The 25,950-nt window shown below is 35.6% G+C and overlaps 1 protein-coding gene across 2 annotated transcripts in view; it reads right to left on the bottom strand.

Annotated features, from left to right (window-relative positions):
- Positions 1–25,950, bottom strand: part of LOC150087439 (transforming growth factor-beta-induced protein ig-h3-like) — a 76,299-nt gene that overhangs the window by 21,720 nt on the left and 28,629 nt on the right. For both annotated transcript variants that reach the window (XM_090371190.1, XM_090371191.1), the window contains exons 5-8: positions 21,863–22,026; positions 17,542–17,712; positions 13,059–13,209; positions 6,860–7,000 (exon numbers count right to left, since the gene is read on the bottom strand). In XM_090371190.1, coding sequence (XP_090227316.1) covers positions 6,860–7,000; positions 13,059–13,209; positions 17,542–17,712; positions 21,863–22,026 — 627 coding nt within the window. The remainder of the gene's footprint in view (positions 1–6,859; positions 7,001–13,058; positions 13,210–17,541; positions 17,713–21,862; positions 22,027–25,950) is intronic.

Here is a 25,950-nt window from a genome sequence, read left to right as displayed (position 1 = left end):
GAATTCAAACACATGATTGAAGGAACTATGGTTACTGAGATAATACACACTAAGTGAAAGTGATGTTTAGTGTCAACACTAAAAGCTGTGTAAAACAGTAAACTCAAGCCACTTGAGTTTATATTCTTTATATATACTCATTGTGCAGGATTACTATTTCAGCAAATCAAGATGTTATCAGATTTGGTCTTTATCATTAATATCCAGCCAGAAAGGGCATTCATTTTGGGCCTTTCTGGTCTTAACACTAGTACAGCATTTAGTTATTGAATGTATATAGCATACACAATTTCAGAGATTAGATTTTTTCTTAAATGAACTAACTGTATTAATTTAAACACTTACTAAAAACCCACACTATAATTTTTCATTTTCTAAACTTAGGCATTCAGTTGTAATATTTATTATTCTGCAGTTGTACCCCAAGCAGAATAAGTACTCTACATTCAAATCTTACCTAACAAACACAAAGCAATTAAACCTAAATTTAATCTAAGAATTTTATATATATCTCCATGATAAGCAAAATGCATTGATATATTTAATAAATATATCAGTATAAATAAATTAAATTAACCCAGAACTGAGGCCATTGTATGTTTCCCTGGTTGTTGCATTGCGTAGGTCGCTCTCTGTCTGCACCATATCCCGCAATAACTATACCATAAAGTAGATTCTGTATTCTACAACTTTAGCCTCCATTACTAACAACTTAAACAGAATACTTAGACTATATTAAATATATATAGCAAGATTTCTGTATTTCCAATTTTATTAAAATTGGATAAACAAATAGTTTTGAAAGGCCAGAACATAGAATTTCATGATAATCCATTCATAGGAGTCCAGTTATTATATGCAGACAGACAGGCATGCACAGTATTATTTTGTTAATTATACTTATTAGTTTATAGGGAAGATTATTTTAAAGGACATAACTAGATAAATCTACAGGAAACATGTAGGTAAAGTACCAAGACACAAAGGATAATATACAAGAACTTGTCACCATATACCTACAATTTGGGCAACTTGTTTCAGGGTTAACCATCCAAATTGAAAGGGAAAAACAAAAGGGTTCTGTTTTTGTAATGATCATTATGCACACTATTGGCAAAATCAGCTTTGAGATTGTGAATATGGAGTTTAGGATTATATAAAATAATAGAAATCAAGAAATTTCTATAATTCATAGTGTATATATTGACTGTCAATTGACCCAGCAAACAAAGGATAAAGTTACAAAGTAAAGCAGATTTAACATGTGCAACTTAGTGTATAATGTCTGGCCCCTCTAAATATGTACATTTTTCCTTATGTTTTTTGCTGCTATAGAGAATTAATTTTTAAGTTGGTATTTTTGATGTGTCAAAAATGTTATTGCAATAGTTAAACTATTTTATTTAGGGCACAATTCTAATCATGCCCCTATATATATATGCCAACAAAAACAGGTCCTAAAATACAGAAGTCCCCAACATACATAACAGATACATTTTAGGACTTATGTAAGAAGTAAAGTTTAACATAAATGAGGAATGACTAAAATGTTGCTACTATATTCTTGATATGCCAAAATTAGTCATCACAGGAATGAGGAAAAAAAGATATTTTTTAATTAGGTCAATTAAAAAAAAAAAAAATTCTGGGAACAGCAGTGAAGTAGCAATTAGTGACACAAACAAAAATGGATGTTATTGTACTGTAGAAAACTGATGTGTTTTGTAGCCTTGGTTATTACAGTTAAATTTGTTGATGCTAATCCATTCACCACTTCTCATATTCTGTCTTTGTCCTTTATTGTTGTGTTCACTGTTGACACTGGCAAATAAATTCTGCATAATACTTGTTAATGTTTGAACATTTTCATACATTGTTATTATTTTAAATTTTGATCCAAATCAAATCACTTTCTTTTTATTGGCAGGTTTACTAGTAGCACTGTCACTTATTCTTTACAGAATACTTCATTTTGACTGGTATTGTGGTGCTGACTAAGAGAATAAGGCAGTAACAGACTATCACCTCACATTTTACTAAAGCACATTTGTGGAGGTCACTAGTATAAAACCAATTTGCAGTTTATTGGGCTTTTCAGTTAGCGCAATTTATTTTAAATTGGCAGTAAACTGCATTAGTAATACTACAAATAGCAGGAATTCAACGGGTTTTTACATTATTATGGTGAAATGGGTATCCTCCTTTAATGGAATCAGTCATATATAAAAAGAAGAAATTTCAGAACTTCTCTTCATTTTTAAGCTTTGTAAAAACTTGTTACTCCATGTCTCACTTGTGCAAAACTTAGGACCAGTTGGGTTTTCAGCTGTAGCTTCTCATAGGAGTGGCCAGTTATGGGAGAAGCATACCAAAGGAACCTCATGGAGGTACAGAAATGAAGGAAACACCAAAACAACAAAATGGTACAGAGGGACTTTATTCAAAAATGGCAACACAGCACTGGCTACCACCATACAGATGCATCACTGCCAAAGATGGGAAGAGGTGGTCCTCAGATATGGACACCCCTAATGTCAATACAGGCATTGCACCACCTGTCCATACTTAGAACAATGTTGTTAAGTTCTTGTGGTAACATTGTCCATTCCTGTCAGTGGCATCTTCAGCTAGCAAAGACTTTCTGATGGGTGTGGATGTGTTGCTAGGTATCTTCCCAAAGATGTTCTATGGGATTTGAATAAGGGGAACAGACAGCAGGTCAATCCATACAAACATTGTGCTCACTTTCCAACAGCATATCAATAGCTGCAGTGCAATGTGGTGTGGCATTATGATCCGTAAACACGAACTTGGGGGGGGGGGGACAATGGCACCTCTGAACAGATGCACATGGGGAAGGATTACCTCGGTACAGTACTGCCTTCCGGAGTTGTGTACCATCCATCCAAGATAACACCTCAGCGGCCATATTGATCCCTTTCAGTGATGTTTGTGGGGTGATACCATGTGCCAAACTCTCGCTAGGTCAGCTGACGTCCAGAATGGCTGCCGAGACTGAATCTACTCTGATCAGTAAAAAGTACCTTACTCCATTGCACCGCTGTCCAGTTCTTGTGTTTGATGCACCACTGTAAACAGCGTCTTCAATGGGCAGGTATTAAAGGAACACAGTCCACCTTTGTGGAGTCGCCTGGCTACAGTAAACTACAATATCCTGCACAGTAGGTTTGCAATGGATCCCACTGTCTGGTGTCAGTCCATCTTTGCCTGTAGGAGTATATAGCAGTCATCATTGGGCATTGTTTTTCATGGAATAACACCAGTGGTCCTTCAAACAGCTGTACCTGTCATTCTGAAGGCCAACCATGCATGTGAGACAACACTACAGGCAATACCAAACTCTGCAGCCACACTCCAACCTTACCAATTATTGGACCCAGGATAAAATCATCCTGATGTTATCTACTGGCCATTTCATTGTCTGTATCACTGTATGAAACCAAACATCTGTAAAAATCATGCTCAGCATTCAGTAATTTGCACATTACTGCTGGTTTTCTGTTTGTGAACCCTCTCGTGAAAATTAAGTTTTTGAATGTGCACCAGCTTTCAACTGAATGGCCACAGTTATGCAAATTGCCACTGGCTGTTTCATTTGATTTTGTGGTTGTAACTAACCTTTAGAAATAGTGTTAGTCCTTAAGTTTTGCACACCAGTGTATATGTAGACAACTTAAGAGAAAACAGCATCTTCCTACTGATGTTTTATCTAGGTCAGGGTATAAACCTTTTGATAATACCCTGTAATAAACAGCTCAATTATATTTTTGAATTAATGGAATTTCTGATGTAGATTCAGAAAATAGTGTATTGCTATTACGAGCATCTATACAGATACATACAAATAAACAGCATGAAATCTCTCATTAACTATTTTATATTTATGTAAATTTTTGTTGTTATAATTGTATTTTATCATGAATTTATATTCCATATATTTTTTATTAATAAAATTACAGGAACTCCAAATCATGTAATACTCAACTTACAGAAATTCTACTTTACATAAGTTTTTGTCAGCTGGCGCAAACTTAAAGAAATCGTGGAATCTTATTTTGCATCCTATAGGAATAACTGGAGATATCATGAAAATATAATTTGAATTACAAAAAAAAAAAAAAAAATTTTTTTGAAATTCATTCCAAGTCCTTGGAAGTTTAAAATTTTGCTATATTACTAAGCTATTTATCTCTAAAAGGTCATATTTATAATGGAAATTGCACTATCCTTTCATCACATGTTCTCATTATAAGAATGAAATTTGAATGGTTTGCGATATATTTTTCTAAAGCAAGTTTCTGCAGGTCAAACCAAAACACAAATTTGCTTTCAGGTTTATTGGGCTTTTCTGTTAGTGCATCTAATTATAAATGGGTTGTAAAACTACCTTATTGCATTTTTTAATAAGTGCAGTTGTGTGGATTTTTACACTATTATGGTGTAATGTGTTCCCTTTCACTCTTATTTACATATTACAATGAAAGGAAAGCAACCAACAGAAAGTGCAAGTGGTGGTATTGCCAGGAAACTAAAGAAAATTTAGAAATGAAGATGAAAGTGATTAAGAAGTACAAAGCAGGACAAAGTTGTCATCTATTGCAAGGGAATTGTATCTCATTACTTCAACAGTGAATACTGTTTTAAATGGACAGTGCACATATAAAAGAACATGTCACAGGATCAATGCATTTAAGATTAACAGTGATCTCAAAAACAAGTGTTCAGGTGCTATGTCAAAAGATGGAAACAGCTGTTAATAATATGGATGGAAAATCAGATTTAGAAGCAAATGCCCTGAGTCTTGACCATTCAAGCAAAAGCAACAAGTATGGCAGATAAGATTAAGGATAAGTATGGCAAACTCCAACCCAAGTTTGTGGCAAGCAACAGGTGGTTCAACAGGTGGACAGGTTAAAGCATCATGCCAGTTTCCACAATGTTGATGTATGCTGTGAGGGTGCCAGTGCCAATTCTGTAGCTGCAGAGAAATTGTGATGTGTTGGAAAAAAGTTACTGATAAAGGTGGATATTCAACACAGAATTTAATATTGACAAGACTGCTCTGTATTGAGGAAAAAAAAGTGCTGGATCAAACAAATTGCAAAAGAGGAAAATGCAATGACAGGTTTCAAAAGATAGGGCCACACTTGCTTAGGGATAATGGAGCAGGAGATTAGAGTAACACCACTGCTTATGTAGCATTCTGGAAATGCTTTGTGTATTTAAGGGCACCACCCTATCTGTGCATTTCCAATCAAACCAGAAATCATGGATAACAATCTGTTTGAGGATTGGTTTTAATGCTGCTTCATTCCCAACATTGAAAATTGGGAAGACTATGATGTTCCTTTCAAGATTTTGCTTCTATTAGATAATAATCCTGGACATTATACTCATCTCGACGATTTTGATTCAAATGTGAGTCATTTCTATTGGTGTTGTTTTGAATTTAAAAGCATACTATTTACACACATTCACTGAGGCATTGTCTGAAGTATACAGTGAGAAAAATTTTACATTGAGACTTTTGGAAATCTTACAATATTTATCACACCATGTTAAACGTTAAGGCCTTAGCAGAAATTACAAAAAGTTGTTTAAATGCTGCATGAAAGAAAATATGCCCACACCACATAAAAAGGTTGTTTGTTGTTTGGTTTTTAGGAGCATTAGCAACTAAGGCCATATTGCTCTGGGATATGCGGTGGTCATCCCTGACTTTTCTGCATCCTCCGTATTTGGTGGTGACGGGCTCGAACCCCGGTCTAATCAAGAAGCGTGTGCTACGCACTGCTGCTCCTTCCCACCTGGCTACGGAGGTGCCGCCCCACATAGAAGGATTTGAAAAAGATAAAACCATATGAAGAGGTTACAGATAAGATTGTAAAGGTTACAGAGCTACTTCAGTTGATGCCAAAGACTAAAGAGTTAGAGCAAGAAGAGAAGGAATTATCTAAGGAAGAACTTATTGACTTGCAGGCAGCAATAGTGAAAGAAGAATATGCTGACAAAACTCAAGATGAACCAAATGAGGAGCCAAGACCAAATGATCACCAGAGAGATGGCAATGGCATTTTGTGAAATTGCATGGGCAATTGAGGTTTGAGAAGATGGATCCTGACAGCAAACAATTCTTAAAATTTAAGAGGATGAATGATATGCTTGCTTCGTACAAAGCAATCTACAATGAAAAGAAAAAAGCCACCATCCAGTCAACCATTAATGTTCTTTTGTAAGGTTGAGCAGCCAACGCCTTTTAAATCTGCATGGTGTACTTATCAGCTGAAGATGTCAATGATGCTGGAGAGGTAAAACTTACTGACATTATGCCTCTCCTCTTTTTCTGTAATTTTATAAATTGCACACAATTTATCCTGCTCATGAGATAAAAAAAATTGAATAAATCTATTTATATGTTCAAACATTTCTGTTTTAATCCAATCACTTCAGCAAGCACAGTTGCGCAAGTGCTGCACAAGCATGGAGGGGAAATCCCAAATCTAACTTGTGTAGCAATCCATGGAACAACCATTGCTTAAGTTGGGGAGTTCCTATAAATATTCCAATAAATAAAGCTGCTTATGAAAAATTTTTCATTAAACACCATTTTAATGGTCCTAAAAATTGTGGAAAATTGGGTCACATATCTCCCAGAAATTATTTGGATACCATTTGTGAATGGTTGGCTATCCCTGCTCTACACAATCAGATCTATTTTTACTGTTAAGAACAACTTAGGTATAAGGATTGGGCTTGTTCTATAGATCAAATTCTGTTTTTTTTTTTAAAAAGGAATTATTTTTATTAGTTCATTTACATATAAAATGTTTATACTTACTTGAAATACATCCTCTTCCTTCTTTTAGTTTTGTCAACAATTCTGGTTTTAGACTTTCAAATGCCTTATCACTAGGAGCAAAAACTGTAAAGTTGCCAGTTGGATTCTTAAGCATGTCTAACATATTGGCTTTTTGAAGTACTAAATAAAAGAGATTATTAAATTAATAAGTTATACAATTTGAAAAATAACAAGAGAAGTTTACCTCAATATAATACATTGGGTTTTTTTTCTTTCAAAAAAAAAAAGTACAAAGTTATACTGAGCACTCAGAAAACTAGACACCCAATTACAAAGAACAGCTGGCAAATCATAGGATGAAAGATTATTTAGAAGACCTTTATCCCAAACACAATCAAAGCCTTTTAAAATGTCAAGAGCAATGACTTCATTTTCAAATTTTTCATTGGCAGTATCCATACTGGCAATCATTGATCAGATGAAAGATTTCCAGATAATTTAAGAGATAGCAATTAATTGATTTCTCCATTACCTTCAAAGAGGTAAAGTAATTCTAATGGAATAGAAAGGATTTGTCACCCTTCTTAGGAACTGCCCAGATATGAACAAATTTCCAAGCAGAAGGAAAACTTTGAAATAGCAAAGTGAAACAGGAGTATGTGCAGGGGCACAGACTTTCAGAACAATTCAAGATCCTTCTAACATCCTTTTGACAGAAAACCACAAGAGGCATTGAATGCACTGTGCTGAAAACAGTTTGAAGTGATTGATTTACCAAGATCATCAATACACAAGTTGGAAGAAAAACAGGATGCTAGCAGATCAGCTCTTTCTTTAGCTAAAGCAGCAACAAAACCATCTGGTTTTAACACAGGTGGGAACAGAGATGGGCAAAAACTGCAACCAATAGCTTTGGCAAGAGACCACAATGCTCTGCTACCATTTGGACAAGTTTTCTACTCTTAGCCTGATTAATAGCTATTTCACAAAGTAAAAATAATATAAATTTAAAGTCATTTTAATTTAATCTATTTGTCAGATGTTTTTATATTACCCTCTAAACTTGTCTGAAATAGAAATAACTAGAGAGACCCTAATTGATGTCATCAATAAACTACCCAACAAAGCCACTGTAGGTCCAGATAGTTTCCCACTTTATATTATCAAAATTTGCAGCCCGTATATAGTCGACCTTCTCTTTCACCTTTTCAGACAAATCCTGCAATCTGGAATAGTTCCTTCAATTTGGAAAACCTACCATGTTAAGCCCATTCCAAAGATCAAGAAACCCAAATCTCCTAAAGACCTGTGACCAATATCCATCAGTTGTTCTTTACTCAATTTTTGAAAAAGTAATTCAACCAGCAATTGCCCAGCATTGCTTTGCCCACAGGCCCGAGTACCTGCATACCGTTCTACAAAGGAGATCAGCAACTACCAATCTTCTTGATACCCTCTTCAGAATTCAGCGCACCCTTAACAACAAATCACAGACTGATATCATATTCCTCGACATAAAATCGGCTTATGACAGAATACACCTCCCATCTCTTTTTACCATTCTGAAACACTACTTCGGCCTGGCGGATATCTTACTTCAAATTTTGAAGTCTATTTTACTTCCTAGACATCTTCTGGGACCCACAATGAATTTCAAGTAACTATTGACATCTCAAGAGACATCCCACAAGGAAGTGTACTGTCAGCTGTCCTGTTTGCAGCAGTTTTGGAGCCTTTCCTTGCTCAGAATCCGAACTTTGTCTCTTATGCCGATGATCTGAAGTTACACGTGAGCTCAGATCAGAATCATGATATCAACGAACAAGCTTCTAGGCAGATATTGAGCTTCGAAAGTTATCTTGCCACAGTTGGGCTCCATCTCAGCCCTTCCAAATCAGCACAACTGACGATAACCAAGAAGAAAGTCAAAAATGATATCCAAATCTTTGTTAGTGGGGAACCGATGCAAAAGGTGACCTCTCATACTGATCTTGGCCTCACCTGGGATGTTGGGCTCACTTTTCAGCCTCACTTTGCCAGGATGAGGTAGAAGACGTACGCTGCTCTTTGGGCAGTGCATCAAGAGCTCGTTGGTGTGCATTAACCAGTGCTGCTTGTTCGGCACATCTTGAGGTGTATTACACCGATTCCTCTCTATGCTTCAGAAATTTGGTCATCTGCCCCTGCCTCATACCTTCAGAAGTATCTCAGTTTAGAGTACTGGTTGCTTAGATGGATGAACAGGGTGGTAGGCCACCCCCTAACTATCTCCAGATCTATCCTACAAGCAAATCTGGGCACCACTCCCTGGAGACATAATCATGACAAAAAATGCCTTCACGCTTGCACGACTTATAACCAGGCGAATTGATGCTCCATCGGTATCCTCATTAATCTCTGGCCCGAGGAGAGCAAGAGGGGAGCACCCCGACTCCTGCCTCCCTCTACGTCTACGCTGTCAAACTGATTCCCTGAGGAACATGTTTCCAGCTAATTGTCTTTGGATCTTCAATAAATTTAGGATCCACCCTGATAGGTTCTGTGAAGACAAGCCCTACAGGAAGGAAATCCTCAAGAACTGCTACCAGATAATGAACTTATAATACTCACCTGCTCCTGGACATGACAGACTGGTTTTTTTTTTATATTTTGTATATTAACTGTATATTTAATCCTGTAAAAGTTTCGGGTCGAGCACGCATGTACTCTTGTTTATGGTACATTGCGTTCCTCGCACCTAGTCTGTCAATATTCATGCCCTTCTGGCACAGAGCCATCCCGGGGTGACCCAAGGTTTCTTGGGAAATAAACCGATTTAATAAATAAATAAATAAATAGTCAAGCCCCTGGCCATGGCACACACATATTATATCTTTATTGTACAATAAAGATATTCTTAATATCTTAGTTTTTTTATTATTATACAATTCTGCTTATAAAAAAAAAAAAAAAACTTAGTACAGGAACTCCAACTTATGTAATAGTATTTCACAGAACTCTACACAAGTTACAATTTTCCCATGCTTGTGCAGCATTCACAGCTGTGCTCACTGAATTGATTGAATCAAAAAAGAAAAAATGTTCAACAAACATTTAATAGAATTATTTATTCTATTTTTTTTCCTTGCACCAGAAAAATTAGAAAAGCTTGCAATTTAAAAAAAAAAAAAACAAACATTCCAAATAGCAAAACAGAGGAGATAGTAATAACATCATAAGTTTTACCTCTCCAGCATCCTTGCCAGAATTAACATCTTCAGCTGATAAGTACACCATTGCAGTGGTTGAGGGCTGTGGAGATTTAGGAGTCAGCTGCTCAACCTTACGAAAACATTAATGAATGACTGGATGGTGGCCTTTTTCTTTTCATCACATTTCTTTGTAGCAACATATCATTCACCCCTTTAACTTTTAAGAATCTTTCACTGTCAGGATACATCTCAAACCTCACCATTGCCCATGCAATTTTGCAAAATTGCCATTTCTCCAATGATGAAGCATCTCTGCTCCTCATTTCATTCATCTTGAGCTTCATCAGCATTTTCTTCTTTCGCTATCACTGCCTGCAAGTCAATAAGTTCTTTGTTAGATAATTCCTTTTTTTCTTGCTCTAACTCCACGTATTTGGCATTAACCTCCACTGAAGTAGCTCTGCAACCTTTACAATCTTATCTGTAACCTCTGCATATGATTCTTCTTTTTAAATCTTCTGAAGCCTTTTATGTGCCATGGACACATTTTCTTCCATGCACCATTTAAACAATTTTTAGTAATTTCCATCCAGGCCTTATTAAATGTTTAAGGTGTGGTAAATATTGTAAGATTTCCAAAAAAGTTTCTTAACATAAAATTCTATATAAATAATGCTTTTAAATTCAAAATAACACCCTGATCCATAGGTTCAATGAGTGAAGTCTTCTTTGGCAAGAGAAATATGACTCTTGTTCAAGTTGAAATCATCTACATGCATAGGATGTCCAGGGACATTATCTAATAAAAACAAAAAATTCTTGAAATGAACATTGCTGTCTTTACAATATTTTTCAACCTCAGGAATGAAGCAGCATTAAAACCAATCCTCAAAGAGAGATATTGTTATCCATGCTCTCTGGCTCCATTGGAAATGCACAGGTAGGATGGCTCATTGATGCCCTTAAATGCACAAGGATTTCCAGAGTGGTATTAATCTATAATCTCCCGCTGCATTAGCCCCAAGCAAGAGCGTGGTCCTATCTTTTGAAGCCTTGAAATCTGGCAATGTATGTTCCATCCAGCATTTTTTCAAATACAGAGCACTCTTCAGTGTTAAAAATTAGATATGTTAAATAACCTAACCACCTTCATCAATAATTTTTCCTAACACATCACAATTTCTCTGCAGCTGCAGAATCTGCACTGTCAACTTCACCGCATACTTTAATGTCTAGGAAACTAGCACAATGCTTGAACCTATTAAACCACCCATTGCTTGCCACAAACTTTGCTTGGGGTTCACCATACTTATCCTTAATATCTTTATAAGTACTTCTTGCTTTTGCTTCAATGGCCATTGGACTCAGGGGCACTAGCTTCTGAATCCGATTTTCCATCCATATTATTATTAACAACTTTTCCATCTTCAATATAGCACCTGAATGCTGTTTTTTTAATCTGTTGTTCTTAAATGCATTGATCTTTTAACATGTTCTTTTAAATGCACACTGTCCTTTAAAATAGTATTCACTGTTCAAGCAGCAAGAGCTAATTCCCTTGCAATAGATGGCAAACTTTGTCCTGCTTCATAATCATTTTCATTTCAAAATCAATTTTGATTCATTTCCTAGCATTGCTGGCACTTGCACTTTCCATTGCTCCTTTCTCTTCATCATTGTAATACATAAATAGGAATCAAGAGAAGTTTCCAAAAATTTGTTTTTTTATATGATTGAAAATTTCAGTGAAGGGGAACACATCACCATAATAGCATAAAACCCACAGAATTCCAGTTATCAGGATTATTGCAGATGCACTAACAGAAAAGCCCAATAAACCAGAAAGTGCAAATTGTTTTTGTTGTTTTTCATTCATGACCTCCAGAAAAATATCACAAAGTCAGTCAAAATTGATTCTTATAATGGGAACATATGATAACAATGAAAGTGTAGTGCAAGTTACATTATAAATATGACCTTTGAGAGATAAATAGCTTAGTAAAATAACAAAATTCAGCTTCCAAGGACTTGAAACGAATTACAAAAAAAAAAAAAAACACCACCTTATTGGGTTCACATTAGGATGTTTTCACGATACCTCCATTTATTCCTACAGGATGCAAAATACATTTTTTTAACTTAGTTGAATTTGCATAAGTCAAGTATTACTTAAGTCAGAGTTCCTGTACTAGAAGTATTCTATAATATAAGATTTCAGAAAATCTAGGTTGGAAACCGCTGCTCTACAGCATTCAACAGGTACATCAAGACATCCCTAAACAGGCCATATCCAGCTGCATCCCATCATAGTGGCACACAGAGCCATTGTGACAAGAACACAGTTGAAAGAGTTCCACAGATTTTTATCACCGTGAAATGGCTTCCCATTCACCAGACAAGAACCCTGGGGTGTGGAAAGGCCCATTCGAGCTTTAGATCCTCCACCTACGATTGCAACAGAATTATGAATAGCAGTGTAGTAAGAATGAATGGACATATCTGCTGAACACTTTCATGATGTAATGGACAATGCCTCACCTTACCTTGTCACTCCCCTTATCCAAGCAAAAGTTGCACCTACACATTATGAGATAGCTATACCATGATTTCAGTACCACTCAGTGTAATTTGTATTTTATTATTTTTTTTTGCCAGCACAGCAAAAGTCTGTGGCTTCCTTATACTATACGGCAAATAGTATACAGAACATAAATTTAAACCAAGGGTTAATGGTTGTAGGACATGCAGAAGTTTGCCTTTAGCCAGTAGGTGAATAATTATAGAAACCAACTTGCTAAAAAGTGGATACTTTAAATAAATTCAAGAAATAACTACAAGTTCTGGGAATGGATGAGCTGTATAGTTCCCCCCCCCCCAGCTTATACAATATCAAAAATTACTTTCTTGGATCATTTCCAATTAATTTTTTTTTTTTTTGGCTGATGCTACATAAGCTCATATGCTTGCATCACATGCCTCAATTACTATTAATCTTTTCAATAACAATAAAAAAAATTTACAAGCATCTGCAAACAATTGACACATACTTCCTTTCAAAATAGAAAACTCCTGATTTCTAGCAATCATATCAGCAACTGTTGCAGTTGGAAAGGGAAGCACCTGGTCTAGAAGATGAACCACCCCATTTGTAGCATAGTTATTGGCAGATGTAACACGTACACAGTTTGCTGTAGTAACCTGAAAATAAAGAAGTCTTTAACTGATGCCTATAAGCAACATACCACACAATCATTTTCTCAGACACAACAGCACTCAAGTTGCAAATACAATGGCCATTCAATACATTAACTACCTACCTATGAAATTGAGGCCAAAAATATTTTATTTTTCAATGTAAATAAAAAAAAAAAAAAAAAAAAAAAATTTGGCCTCTGAAAACTCTTAAGTTTAAGAGTAGGGATGTATATGACTCCCATTGACAATGTACAAAATTCCCTTACCATACCATGCACATGTTACATTTTGTTGGCAATGACAAAATACCAGACAAATAAAATTCTCCTGCCTATCAAAGAATGAAGAAACAGTAAAGCAACATCCAAATTTTTCTTGATGTGTCAAAACAGGAAAGAGTTTTACAAGTCAGGCAGACTATCTGAATGGCAAGGTGGATAACCAAGCTCTGTAAAAAGTCATTCTCTCACTGGAGCAGCAGCATGACTAGTGCAATGTCCTGAAAAAGCAGCACAACTCAGAAAAGTCTTCCATAGCATACTTTTCCTTTATGAAATCCCTTAGATTTAACAGTAGGGATGCATAAGACTTCTAGTGACAATCTACTTTTCTTCCAAATAGCAAATGTACAAAATTCCCTTAGCATCTCATAAAAAGTGCCCATAATCTTGCCAACTAAGGTTGGTGTCCAAAATTTTTTGGTTGGGTGGGAGCAAACCCTTGCACTTCCATGCATTAATCCTTGCTTTATCTCAGAATCCCAGTGATCAGCCCAACTTTTGCCACCTGTAAACAATTCTGCAAGTCAGTTTCAAGATGCCTTCCATAGAGCTGCAAATGCTCTCACTGTACACTAAATTGATTTGGCACAGACAGTGGTCAGAAATCTGAGGACTGATCTTAGTGCAGAGTGACCAAACATTCATGGAAAATAGTTACTATTCCCTCAGATATAGGACACCTTTAAATATGTCATTCAGCACAAAGGTTTCCACAACTTCTTACATTTCTGGAGTGGTTACTGTCACAGGCCTTCCTGGACCTGACTAGTCTTCAATGGATTACCCAACTTAAATTGTTTTGACCAGAACTTCACCTAATACTCTACAGATGCACACAGCCACCATCCTTCCACAAATACTCTTTCAACCATTTCCTTCCTTGGACAGAAATTCAGTTTCTGAACAATATATGCCAATTTCAGCAAATCAATTTCATACAGGTGTCTTCCTTCTTTCTGCTATAGCAGGACACCTAAAAACACAGTAGAAACAATTAGTATGATTCAAGATAAGATATTTGAATGACTTGTTCTTATATAACTATGGAAAGTACCTTAGATAGGTAATTTATCGAATGCCCTCGTATAAAACTTAAAACATTCTAAAAAATAATGTTATACAAAGTTGTCCTCGTGCAATTAACCAAAAACAGCAACTTTATTAAATTAGACTCTTATGAAAAAAATATTCCACAAAAACCATAGTTAACTTGAGTAAATGCCAACAAGCCCTACAATTACTTAATTGTAGCTACCCTAAATTATCATGCTTTTTTTTGTTTTTTTTTTTTTTAACTCTTACTAAAATTTGTAATCAAAAATTGAGGCGCAAAGCTTACGATGTGACCAATAACCACACTGACTTTAAAAACCTTCCAACAGAAACCTGCCTACACAGTTCACACCACAGAATACAGTAAATTCAAAAATATGCCATTGGCTTCCATCACACATTGCCTCTCATAAAATTTACTGTTATGCCACTTACTCTAAATAATACTAGAATTCAGAAAAATTACATTAATAATTTATTGTACTAGACATTCTACTACAAAAGTTAAACACTCGCAACACCATGCACAATGGCTTCTTATAGATTCACCAAGACTTGCTTTGTGCATTCCAGACTTCTTTGCATATAATGACAATTCAAAAAAAAAAAAAGGTTTTTTGAATATTTAAATCAAAAATAGCACATTGATATTTTTACTAATATTTAACATGGAAGTCATCAACATAATAACCAAAGTTCATCTTGGGTATTATCACACACTATTAACTGATACAGTACTAGCCTTTTCACATGATACAACTTGCCTTCAATAGTACTTCACATTTTTTGCCCCCCGTTTAGATATACAAGGGGGTTCACTACCAGTGCGACAAACTTGCAGGAGGCACAAAGACGAATCTGAATCACATAGCATTGCAGGGTCCGAAATGCCTTTGTCATGCGGTAAACGACGTTGAACGGGAGGTCGCGTGAACAGCGATCCCGATGGAAGTCAGCATTTCCAAACCATTTCGGTTGAAGAAACCAAGTAGCAAAAGTCCTCCGGAGTGGATAATCCGCAGGCTCCAATGATTGGACGCATTGCAGATGGTATGAACTCATTTGGTTTGTTGACAGTATCCTCCATACAGTGGATTGGGAAATACCCAATCGTTGGCCTATCACTCAAGTACTCTTACTCTGATTGCCTTCTGCAATACGTAGGACATTCTCCTCATTGTCTAGCGTCCTTGTCGTTCGCTCTCGATTCATGGTACCTCTCGTGAAACAACCAGTCTCGCGTAACCTTCTGTGCACACGCGCGAAAATCGTATGATGAGGAGCACGCCTGTGCGGGAACCGTTCCTGGTACAAGCGCAGAGCGGCACGCCCGTTACAGTCCGCAGCTCCATACGCAAGGTGCATGTTGGCCAGTTCAACGTTTGAATACTCGTCCATCCTACTGCCTCGGGAACCAGTTTGCAAATGCTGACTTCCAGTGGGATCACTGTTCACGCGACCTCCCGTTCAACGTCCTCTACCGCATGAAGGCATTTCGGACCCTGCAATGCTATGTGATTCCAATTTGTCTTTGTGCCCCCTACACCTCCTGCAAGTTTGTCGCACTGGTAGTGAATCACCCTGTAGACAACTCAATCTCACTTTGTCTACAAATTAGAATAAAAACATTCCATCTACAAGTACCAAATGCATTAAGAGAACCCATCAGATTGGTACCTGCTCAAATCAACTTTGAACATTTGCAAACATTCCAAAATTTAGTTACTACATAAATTAGGAATTTCCAAGGAAAAAAAAAAAGTAAATATCAGCTCAAAATCACCTAGAACTGAAAAATTTGGTATCAAAACCAGTTTGTAGGTAAGCCAACATAAGTACTTTAACATTATAAAATAAATAATTTTAGCATAGGGGGGGAAAAGCAATTCAAAGTTATCTAACAATTATTTGACTGCTCAACCAAGGTATTTTCACACCTCAGGCAGAAAGATTTTTGCCACCCTCTTTACTAAATTTTCATGATTTGTAACATTTGGCATGCCAGGCAAGGGCCAGCACCAATTTGACTACTCTTTCTCTTCTGCAACTGAAATATTAGTGGTCCCAGAGACATTATTCCAGACATTGAGAACTGGCAACAATTTAAAATTGTTCATATTTCTGAATTTATGGATATTCCTTTTCTCATCTCCAAGAAAGATTTGTTAACAGCCCTTTCAAATAGCTTTTACAAGAAAAAATTTTTCCAAAAAGACAATTCAAAAGTGGGGCATGGGGCATCTTTGAATTCCTTCACTCAGTCCTTTTACCTCATAAGGGCCAGGTTAAAATATACCTATTTTAACTATTCTTTACTACAAACACTGAAGTACATGAATATTCAGAAAGATTTGCTTCCATTTTCTCACAATTTAAGGTAAGCTACTTTTAATTTATTAAAAGTAGCTTTTTACATTTTACTTTAAATAAAGACATAACCAGCTCCATTTTAATAATAATCCATGATCAATTACTACTTCCAGTATAACATAAAAAAAAAAAAAAAAAAAAAATGCAAATTGGATAAATTAAATGGCTTAGTAACAGAAATACTCACAAAAACAAAACATGGAGGAATGCAGTGCCTGACAAAGAAAAAATAAAAGAATCCCTAAATAAGTTAAACTCATATACCTTTGACTAAAAATATTCCAACTAATGATACAATATTTTCAATTGGTTTCAGTTTACCAAAAGGTGAAAGATTAGACCTTGCACATGCCAATGCCACACAATCTAAACCATTTTCTTAATTACAAGGAGTATACAAATAGGCATTCTTACATCAATTATAGCTTACAACTGTTATTTCAACAAAAAAAAAAAAAAAAAATTAAATGCATTTCTCAGACACCACACAACCACCCATGTTCCATTTATGGGAACAAAATATTCACAAATAAAAATCTCCCAAGAAGGATTTTTCATATGCTACAAAAAAAAAAAAAAAAAAAAAAAAATCCAAAATCAAACCATGAATAGTTCATTATATTAAACATACCTTTTCTGGAATATGATATTTATTGACACGAATTCCTGAATTCCCATTAATAGAGATTAGCACTTCTTCATCAAATAAGTCACCTGACTTTAGTAACCCTTGTACAAAATGACCAGCAACAATTGAACCAATGTCAGTACTACGAACAATTCTACCCTGAGGAATTTCATTCTGTTTAGCACAAAAAGAAACATTAACATTTCATTATATGGAACTGACACCTAAATTAACTTAATCACAGATTACAATGATTCTCCTAACTCAAGATTTTATTTATTTATATATTTTTTAAATATGCAGCTCAATTCTACAAGACTTATGCACATTTTAAATTTATTATGCAGTTAGAATTATGATTGAAGAAAGTCTGCTAAAAGGGAAAATGTTGGTATAATATATTTAAGATTAACTCAGGATGTTAAAACAGAAGTAAAATTTACCCAATATTTTATTCTTTAATATTACCAGCTTAAGTCAGAGGCCCAATCTGCACAATTGTGTAAAGTACTATAATACACTTCAGTGTACAGTTCAAGCCCATGTGACTGCACCCAGCACTCAAATTTTATTGAAAGAATTTACTTATGCAGGTATAATGCACACATCATTTCTACTACCAAGGTAGTTTTAAATGCATCATTTTAATTAAATCTCATTGTGTAAACTCCTTCACAACCAGTTGCCATGGTATTGCACTATCTCAAATAAGTAATGCTTCACCTATGGAGAAAGATTATTCTCAGCAAATACCAACACCACCCAGATGGCACTGTTTCAAGGCTTTTTGGCTCTTCAGTGGGTGGCAACACATTGTGAAGGTATAACTACCTTGGTAGTAAAATTGTGTGCATTACCCAAAAATATCTTTCAGATAAAACCATGCACACATCTCTCATATTGTAGAGGTTGTAGTTCTTAACTGGGTTGTCACTATGGCAACAACCAAATACCTACCCACTCACCAAAAAGCCTTCGAACTGTGCCATCTGAGTGGTGGTATCCACCAAGAATAAATCTTTTCCACAGGTGAAGCATTACTTATTTTAGTGCCATACCATGCCAACTTGTCAAGATATTCATAATATGAAATAAAATCAAATGATGCATTAAAACTACCTTGGTAGTAGAAATGATGTGTGTATTACTCATGCACAAGTAAAAACTCCTTCATACTCTTAGGCATTTTAGTCAAGAAATATCTTTAACAATTGTCAGAATAACCAACTAATCTCCTGACCTACTTGGCATGAAAAATAAAACCACTTTATTACTCAAACCTGGACATCAAGTAACAAATGTCAAAGATCAGCTATCCAATCTCCAAGAACAGATTTTAAAAAAAAAACACAATACACACCACACTATATATATTTTTAAATCAGAACAGAACACACTTATGCCCAAGAGAGAATAATAATACATCAATTTTTTACAAAAACACAAGACAGAACATGGGGGGGGGGGAATTAAACTTGGGCTACACAACTAACAATAAAATTAAAGATTTTATTATTGAATAGACCATCTTTCCATTTGATCATCCAGGCATGAAAACTACCCATGATCTACTGAAATAAGTGAATCCACAATTTCACACAGAATATTTTTAAAAAAAATAAACCTACAACTACTTGAAATCAAAACTATTTTGAACATTAGCCTTCAAACATAACATTCAATCCACTGCAAGTATTTCAAAAAGGCAACTTTTTTAATATGCTCTTCTGCAGTACATCAGCTATAGCTTTTTCACCACCACATTTCTAACAACATTTGTTCTTTTGGCTCACATTTTAGATTGAAATATGCCACCAAGAACTGGATGTCAAGACATTACTGGGGATTAACAATTCATTTTCATGATATAAATTTCTTTAATTAGTACTAAGGCACTTCAGCAATAATCACCAGTCACAATTTAGTTTTGTGACGCCCAACATTCCATGAAATTAAGTGACTCAACATAACATTTCCAGCAGGAATCTTTCACCTCTTCCTTCTCACCTTGCCATCCTTTTAATAGCTTCAACCAATTAGATAACATAAGCTCCATGCATCGCTAACACTTTCACAGAAAGTAATTCATACATTACTTTGAATGAAATATCATTGCCACCTATCATAACAAAAAAACTTTGCTTTCTATGTTATAAAAAAGACTTATAACATAGAAAGCCTTCACTTTAAAGAAGTGAAAAGAACCATTTATTGCAAAATAAAAAATTTTTTTTTTGAAATCCCATCATACCCCAAAGTTGATCAACCAGGTTACTAAGGCCAATATTTCTGATAATTCACTGCACTAAGGCAAAGTTTATCCTTTCACTTCAACAAAAAACACCCAAAAAGCCATGGCAAAGAATCAGAAATCTCACTCAGAACCAGGTTTAATCCCTCTTACTGAGGGGACCAAAATGCAGAAATACATGGAATCCTTAAATTTCTCTTCAAACCCTGCAACATTGTTTACTGATATATTTTTCAGTAGTTACAAATGTTGCTTTACCACTTTCCCCATACAGAGTATACTATGGCACAAGCTTTCAATTACACACTTAAAATTCTTTGTATACATACCCTACTAGTATTTTATAATAATAACCCATAGTATTTTATAATAATAACCCATGGTCTAAAATGAGACCACTACTTTTAAAATTTAAATGCAACCAAAGAATATAGCTCATACCATAAAATGGTCACAATTACTCCAAGTCTTTTACTTAGAAAAGACTCAATAAAATTTGTGGTTGACACATAACCTAGCCCTTCGTATTATGAAGATATTACCAGGATTTGCATCACCATGACTTCCCATAGGTTTGAATAATACTACTTCATGTCCCATACTGATTAAAATAGAGAAAAATATATATATTTTTTCATATAGCCCACAAAAAAAACAGCAGATGAACAACCTTAATTACACTGTTCTCCAATTGTGGATGTCCTGGATTCAACTATAAATGCTACTCTTTATAATCATGCATGAGCACAAATGTCAGAAGAATTTATAATTAGTCAGCCAACAAAAATAGCATATCATATTACCACATTAAACTCAAGTTTAATCATTACTTTGCCATAAGTCTGCAGCTCATGGCAAAGACTCAACAGTAGAATAGAAGCACTTGCTTGGAGAAGTCTATTCAAATCTGCCCATAAATACACCAATGCAGACAACCTGTCACACTTTAATTATCATTATACTGAAACAACCATCTTTATATACTAATTATTATCTCCTGCACACTTTTAAAGATAATTCTTTTATAGTTTATTTAGTGGAATGGAATGCTCCACTTCCATTTTCAGATTGCTATCAGACTATAAAATTTCAGTAATAGTCCATTGTTCATGAATCAAAGAAGTAACTATCTACACACAGCAAAGGATTATGCAGAAAAGAAATTTTTTAATCATAAATTACTTGATTTTTCTCAAAAATTCACTTATATATATATATATATATATATATATATATATAAATAACCATAGAAATAAATTAGAATAAGAATTAAAAATAATGCCAGCAGTATGGCAAGACAAGAGCGAAAATAACCAAGATTAAACATAACGATAAACCAACAGGGAGGGAAGAGAGGGGTAACAAGAGTAAAAATATTGCAGCAGAAAACTAAGATAATTTAGAGTATCTAAATGTAAAGATAAAATAATAATTTATTAAATTTTGAAAGCCAATTAAATAGAAATTTAATGGCACCCCCCCCCTGACAGGTACCAGGTCCAAATTTATGTGAAATTTCACTAACAGAGATGTAAACCACTACAATAAAATAAAACAAAAATAGACTGACCATTACACCCATCTCAACAGAGGACCAATAATGTGAATTAGTGAATCTCTGCATTTCGATCGCTAGACAAATCACCGCAAAGGCAAGTCAATTGAAAGATCAGTCTGCCACCCAATTCACAGATCGAACCGCCAGTGCAGAGGACTTGAGCAGTGGTCCTGATGCAGCAAAAATTAAAAAATAGAACAGATACAAGCACTTCAATGCAAAGCCACACTACTGAAAAAAGTAATCTCAACTAGATTATATAGACGATTAATGAACTATGGATGGATATATATCTCACACACCATCTCATTCCTGCAAATACAAGAGATTAACAATATCATTTTGTTTTACAAATATATGACAAACCCAATTAATACTGGCTCCTTGTACAATCCAATAAACAAGGGGGAAGAAAGAAAAGAAAAAAGCTTTACTTCTAATCTTAACATTAGAATATTAATCCAAAAAAAAAAAAAAAAAAAATTTGTCAGGGTATCTAAAATATATATACCTACATTTTCATTGTCATCTTCAAAATCCATAACAGCATCATTAGTTGGACAAAAAACAGTCAGATTCTCATTTTTCATCTTTTCACCAAGACCAATAGATGATGCAAGATCAGCAAACCTATTTGCACCCAAATCTTTCATTGTCTGAACCAGATCTTTCAAGTCAACTACAAATAGAAATTTAAGACATGTGAACCTTCCTTACCAAATTTTATATACCCACTATTTTATTAAATAGTAAGTGTAGGGTCACTCTGATTTTTTTTTTTTTTTTTTTTTTGCTGATGCAGCATAAGCTTCAGGCTTCCTTGCACCATATGGCTAATAATATACAGAGAAGGGCAACAATCCAGATTTTGCAGTCTTCGATCATTTTATTTCAACCTTGGCTGAAATCTCACTACAATTCAGCCAGGAAGTGCTTCAGAGTTACTGCCAGGAATTTTGCTAGTAAGAAAAAGGAGGCAATTATCCCTTTCTGTAAGACAATGGTCAGGCCACACCTTGAGTCTGCAGGCCTCATTTTAAGAAGAATGTAGAGTTGCTTGATTTTGTACAGAGAAGGGCAACAAGAAATGCTAAATTTCTGCAAATTGCAGCTGCTGGAGACTAGGCAGACTGATTGAGGTGTATAAGGCCTTGAATGAGTTGAACACTCCGAATTCTGATGGGATGCTTCCACTTGCTCAGTTTATGAACCTGATGGGGCATAAATTCAAATTGAGGAAAGACAGTTATAGAATTTGCATGAGTAAAGGTACATGATGCAAGAAAGAAAGCTTATATAGTATCAGCCAAAAAATAAAACAAATCAAATTTTACCCATCCACCCACTCCAAATGTTTGTCTAATTCTGCCTTCAATCTATCAACTTGTACAACGACAGAAGTTTGTTACAGCAATCAATCACATGCTGGCTAAAGCCAAAACTTCCACACATCTATCCTACAACTGTCTTTCCTCAATTTGAATTTATGCCCTCTCAGACAATTATTCTAGGCATAATGAATAAATGTTAAATATGTAATGAATAGATGTGCAGAAATTTGCCTTTAGCCAGCAGGTGGTTAATTTCAAAAACCAACTTTTAGAGGGAATGGATGCACAAAATTGATATGTAGCACTGATGCTACATAACACTTGCATCATATGCCTCCATTACTACTAATGGATGACAACAAAGATGATTAACCAAATATAAAAAGGTTACCTTCAATTACTTATGGCCTATTCAGAGAATAGGTTTTTGCATATCATCATCATGTACTACTTGATTCAATCCCAGAGTACAGTTGCCACTCATGAGCTTAGATTCTAGACAGAGTACCAAACTAAGATTGTTCTTTCAAGAACAATCTGGCTGAACAACAACCAAGGCTGTCATACCAAAACTTGACCTTTTCACAGGTGCTTGGGCTTCTTTCACTTTGTGAAAAGTGAAGAGAGTTGTCAATGCCTACACATCCACCATAGTGCTGCTTGGGTGGTGACACCAATTGACTAATGGCAAAAACCATTTGCAGTAAGGGACAGGCAGCTTGTCATGGAGAATTTCACAATATACAATTTTGTAAGATGTACAATACAGAGCTCTTAGGTTTGTTTTTAAAAACTGCACATTTGAATGCATTAACTTAAATCAAATATTAAAAAGCAAATTAAAGTTTTAAAATTTCCTAATGTTCAACACTGGCTCTAGATGCACCAGTTTAAAAATTTTCTTCAAACTCAGTAAATTTATTATAGTTGTTAGGCTAAAAAAAAGTCACTGTATTAAATGTATATAATTAAATCATGGCATTCTAACAACAAAGGCAGTGAAAAGTGGTTTATAAAAACGTTTACATACATTAATCCTGCATGTCACCAAATACTAGAATTTTAGTTACTAATATTTATTATTTCCAAATTCTAGTTATCCAATTCATTAGTTCAAACTGTCAAATAAACACAGTCTGAAACTAGCTCAGCTGATCATTGGCATATGATGCAAGAAAGCAAGCTTATGCAGCATCAGCCAAAAAAAAAAACACAACACCACTCCCATTTCACCCCTCCGTTCATTCAAAATACCTGTCCAGCTGAGCCTTAAATTTATTTAGGCTATCAACTTCCACAACAAGAGGTGGAAGTCTGTTCCACCAACCAACTACCTAAAGGCAAATTTCCTCACATCTATCCTACATCTGTCTTTCCTCAATTTGAATTTATGCCCTCTCAGGTGATTATTCTGAGCAAGAGGAAGAATCCCATCAGCATTGAGCATGCTCAAACCATTCAAGGCTTTATACACCTCTGTTAGATCACCTCGCCAGTGCCTAGTCTCCAGACACTGGAATTTGCAAAACTAAAGTCTTTTTTTCATAAAAGCAACCCTTTGTTCCATTCACTAATCTTGTTGCCCTTCTCTGTACTTTAGCATTAGCAGAGGCATTTGATGCAAGAAAGCAAGCTTATGCAGCATCAGCCAAAAAAAAAAAGTAAAATAAATATATAAAAAATAACCACTTCCACTTCACCCCTCTGTTCGTTCGAAATATCTGTCCAGCTGAGCCTTAAACTTATTTAGGCTATCAACTTCCACGACAAGGGATGGAAGTTTGTTCCACCTACCAACCACCCGCTGGCTAAAGGCAAATTTCCGCACATCTATCCTAACATCTGTCTTTCCTCAATTTAAATTTATGCCCTCTCAGGTGATTATTCTGAGCAAGAGAAAGAATCCCATCAGCATTGAGCATGCTCAAACCATTCAAGGCTTTGTACACCTCTATCAGATCACCTCGCCTTTCTTCATAAGAACACCCCTTTGTTCCATTCACTAATCTTGTTGCCCTTCTCTGTACTCGTTCCAGCAGCTCTACATCCTTCTTGAAATGAGGCCTCCAGGCCTGTATACAGTACTCTAGGTGTGGCCTGACCATTGCCTTATACAAGGGAATAATCACCTCCTTATCCCTGCTAGAAAAATTCCTATATATCATTGACAATACACCATGAGCTACTCTTGCAGCCCGTCTGCACTGCTCAGAGAACTTCATATCTGCCTGCACAACCACCCCCAGGTCCCTTTCATTCTCTACCACTGTCAATGTAGTACCACAGAGTTGATAAGTTGCTCTGGGGTTGCTGTTTCCCATATGTAGTACTTTGCATTTGTCAATGTTAAACTTCATTTGCCACCTCTCAGCCCATCTGCTCAACCTTTCCAGATCCTGTTGCAGCAGCATAGTGTCAGTAGTGTCCTTGACAACACTGCCAACCTTCATATCGTCTGCAAACTTGGACATTAAGCTTGATATACCATCATCAATATCATTTATAAATACAGAAAACAATAAAGGACCCAATACTGAACTCTGAGGGACTCCACTAATAACATTAGTCCACAATGAGCAGTGTCCATTGATTACCACTCTCTTTTCTTCTCCCCCTCAACCACCCCTTTATCCATAGCAGCAATTTGCCTCCAATGCCACACTGCTCCAATTTGTGCAGCAGTCTCCCATGTGCAACAGTATCAAAAGCCTTTCTAAGATCCAAGTATACAATATCAAAGTTATTCCCTACATCCAGTTCTTTCGTGACTGCATCATAGTATCCAATCAAATTGGTCAGGCAAGACTTCCCCTTAACAAAACCATGCTGTGTCCGAGCTATAACTGAAGTCTTGTCTAGATGATCCTGCAATGCTTCTTTAACCAGTGCCTCCATTAATTTTCCGGGAACAGAAGTTAAACTCACAGGTCTATAATTACTTGTGTCAGCCTTTGATTCTCCTTTGTGAATTGGGGTCACATTTGCACATCTCCAGTCCATGGGTACCTCCCCTGAGTCCAAGGAAGCTCTCATAATTATGGCTAAGGGTTTGCTTACTTCCTTTGCTGCCTCCTTTAATATAACTGGATAGATCCCATCCACCCCAGGTGCCTTTCTTGTGTTTATCTTCAACAATTTCTCCTCCACTTTACTCTCAGTTATTACAAGATTCTCTAGCTTACTGCCAGAGTTGAATACACCTCTGGCATTCCCCTCGCTGAATAACTCCTCATGTGTGAATGAGGATGCAAAATATTCATTTAGTTTGTTAG

The sequence above is a fragment of the Mastigoproctus giganteus genome, chromosome 4, assembly GCF_048544385.1.
Source record: "Mastigoproctus giganteus isolate SK-2022 chromosome 4, ASM4854438v1, whole genome shotgun sequence".
Lineage (NCBI taxonomy): Eukaryota > Metazoa > Arthropoda > Arachnida > Uropygi > Thelyphonidae > Mastigoproctus > Mastigoproctus giganteus.
Note: the sequence above shows the minus strand (reverse complement) of the source record. Positions and strands in the feature narration are given on the sequence as shown.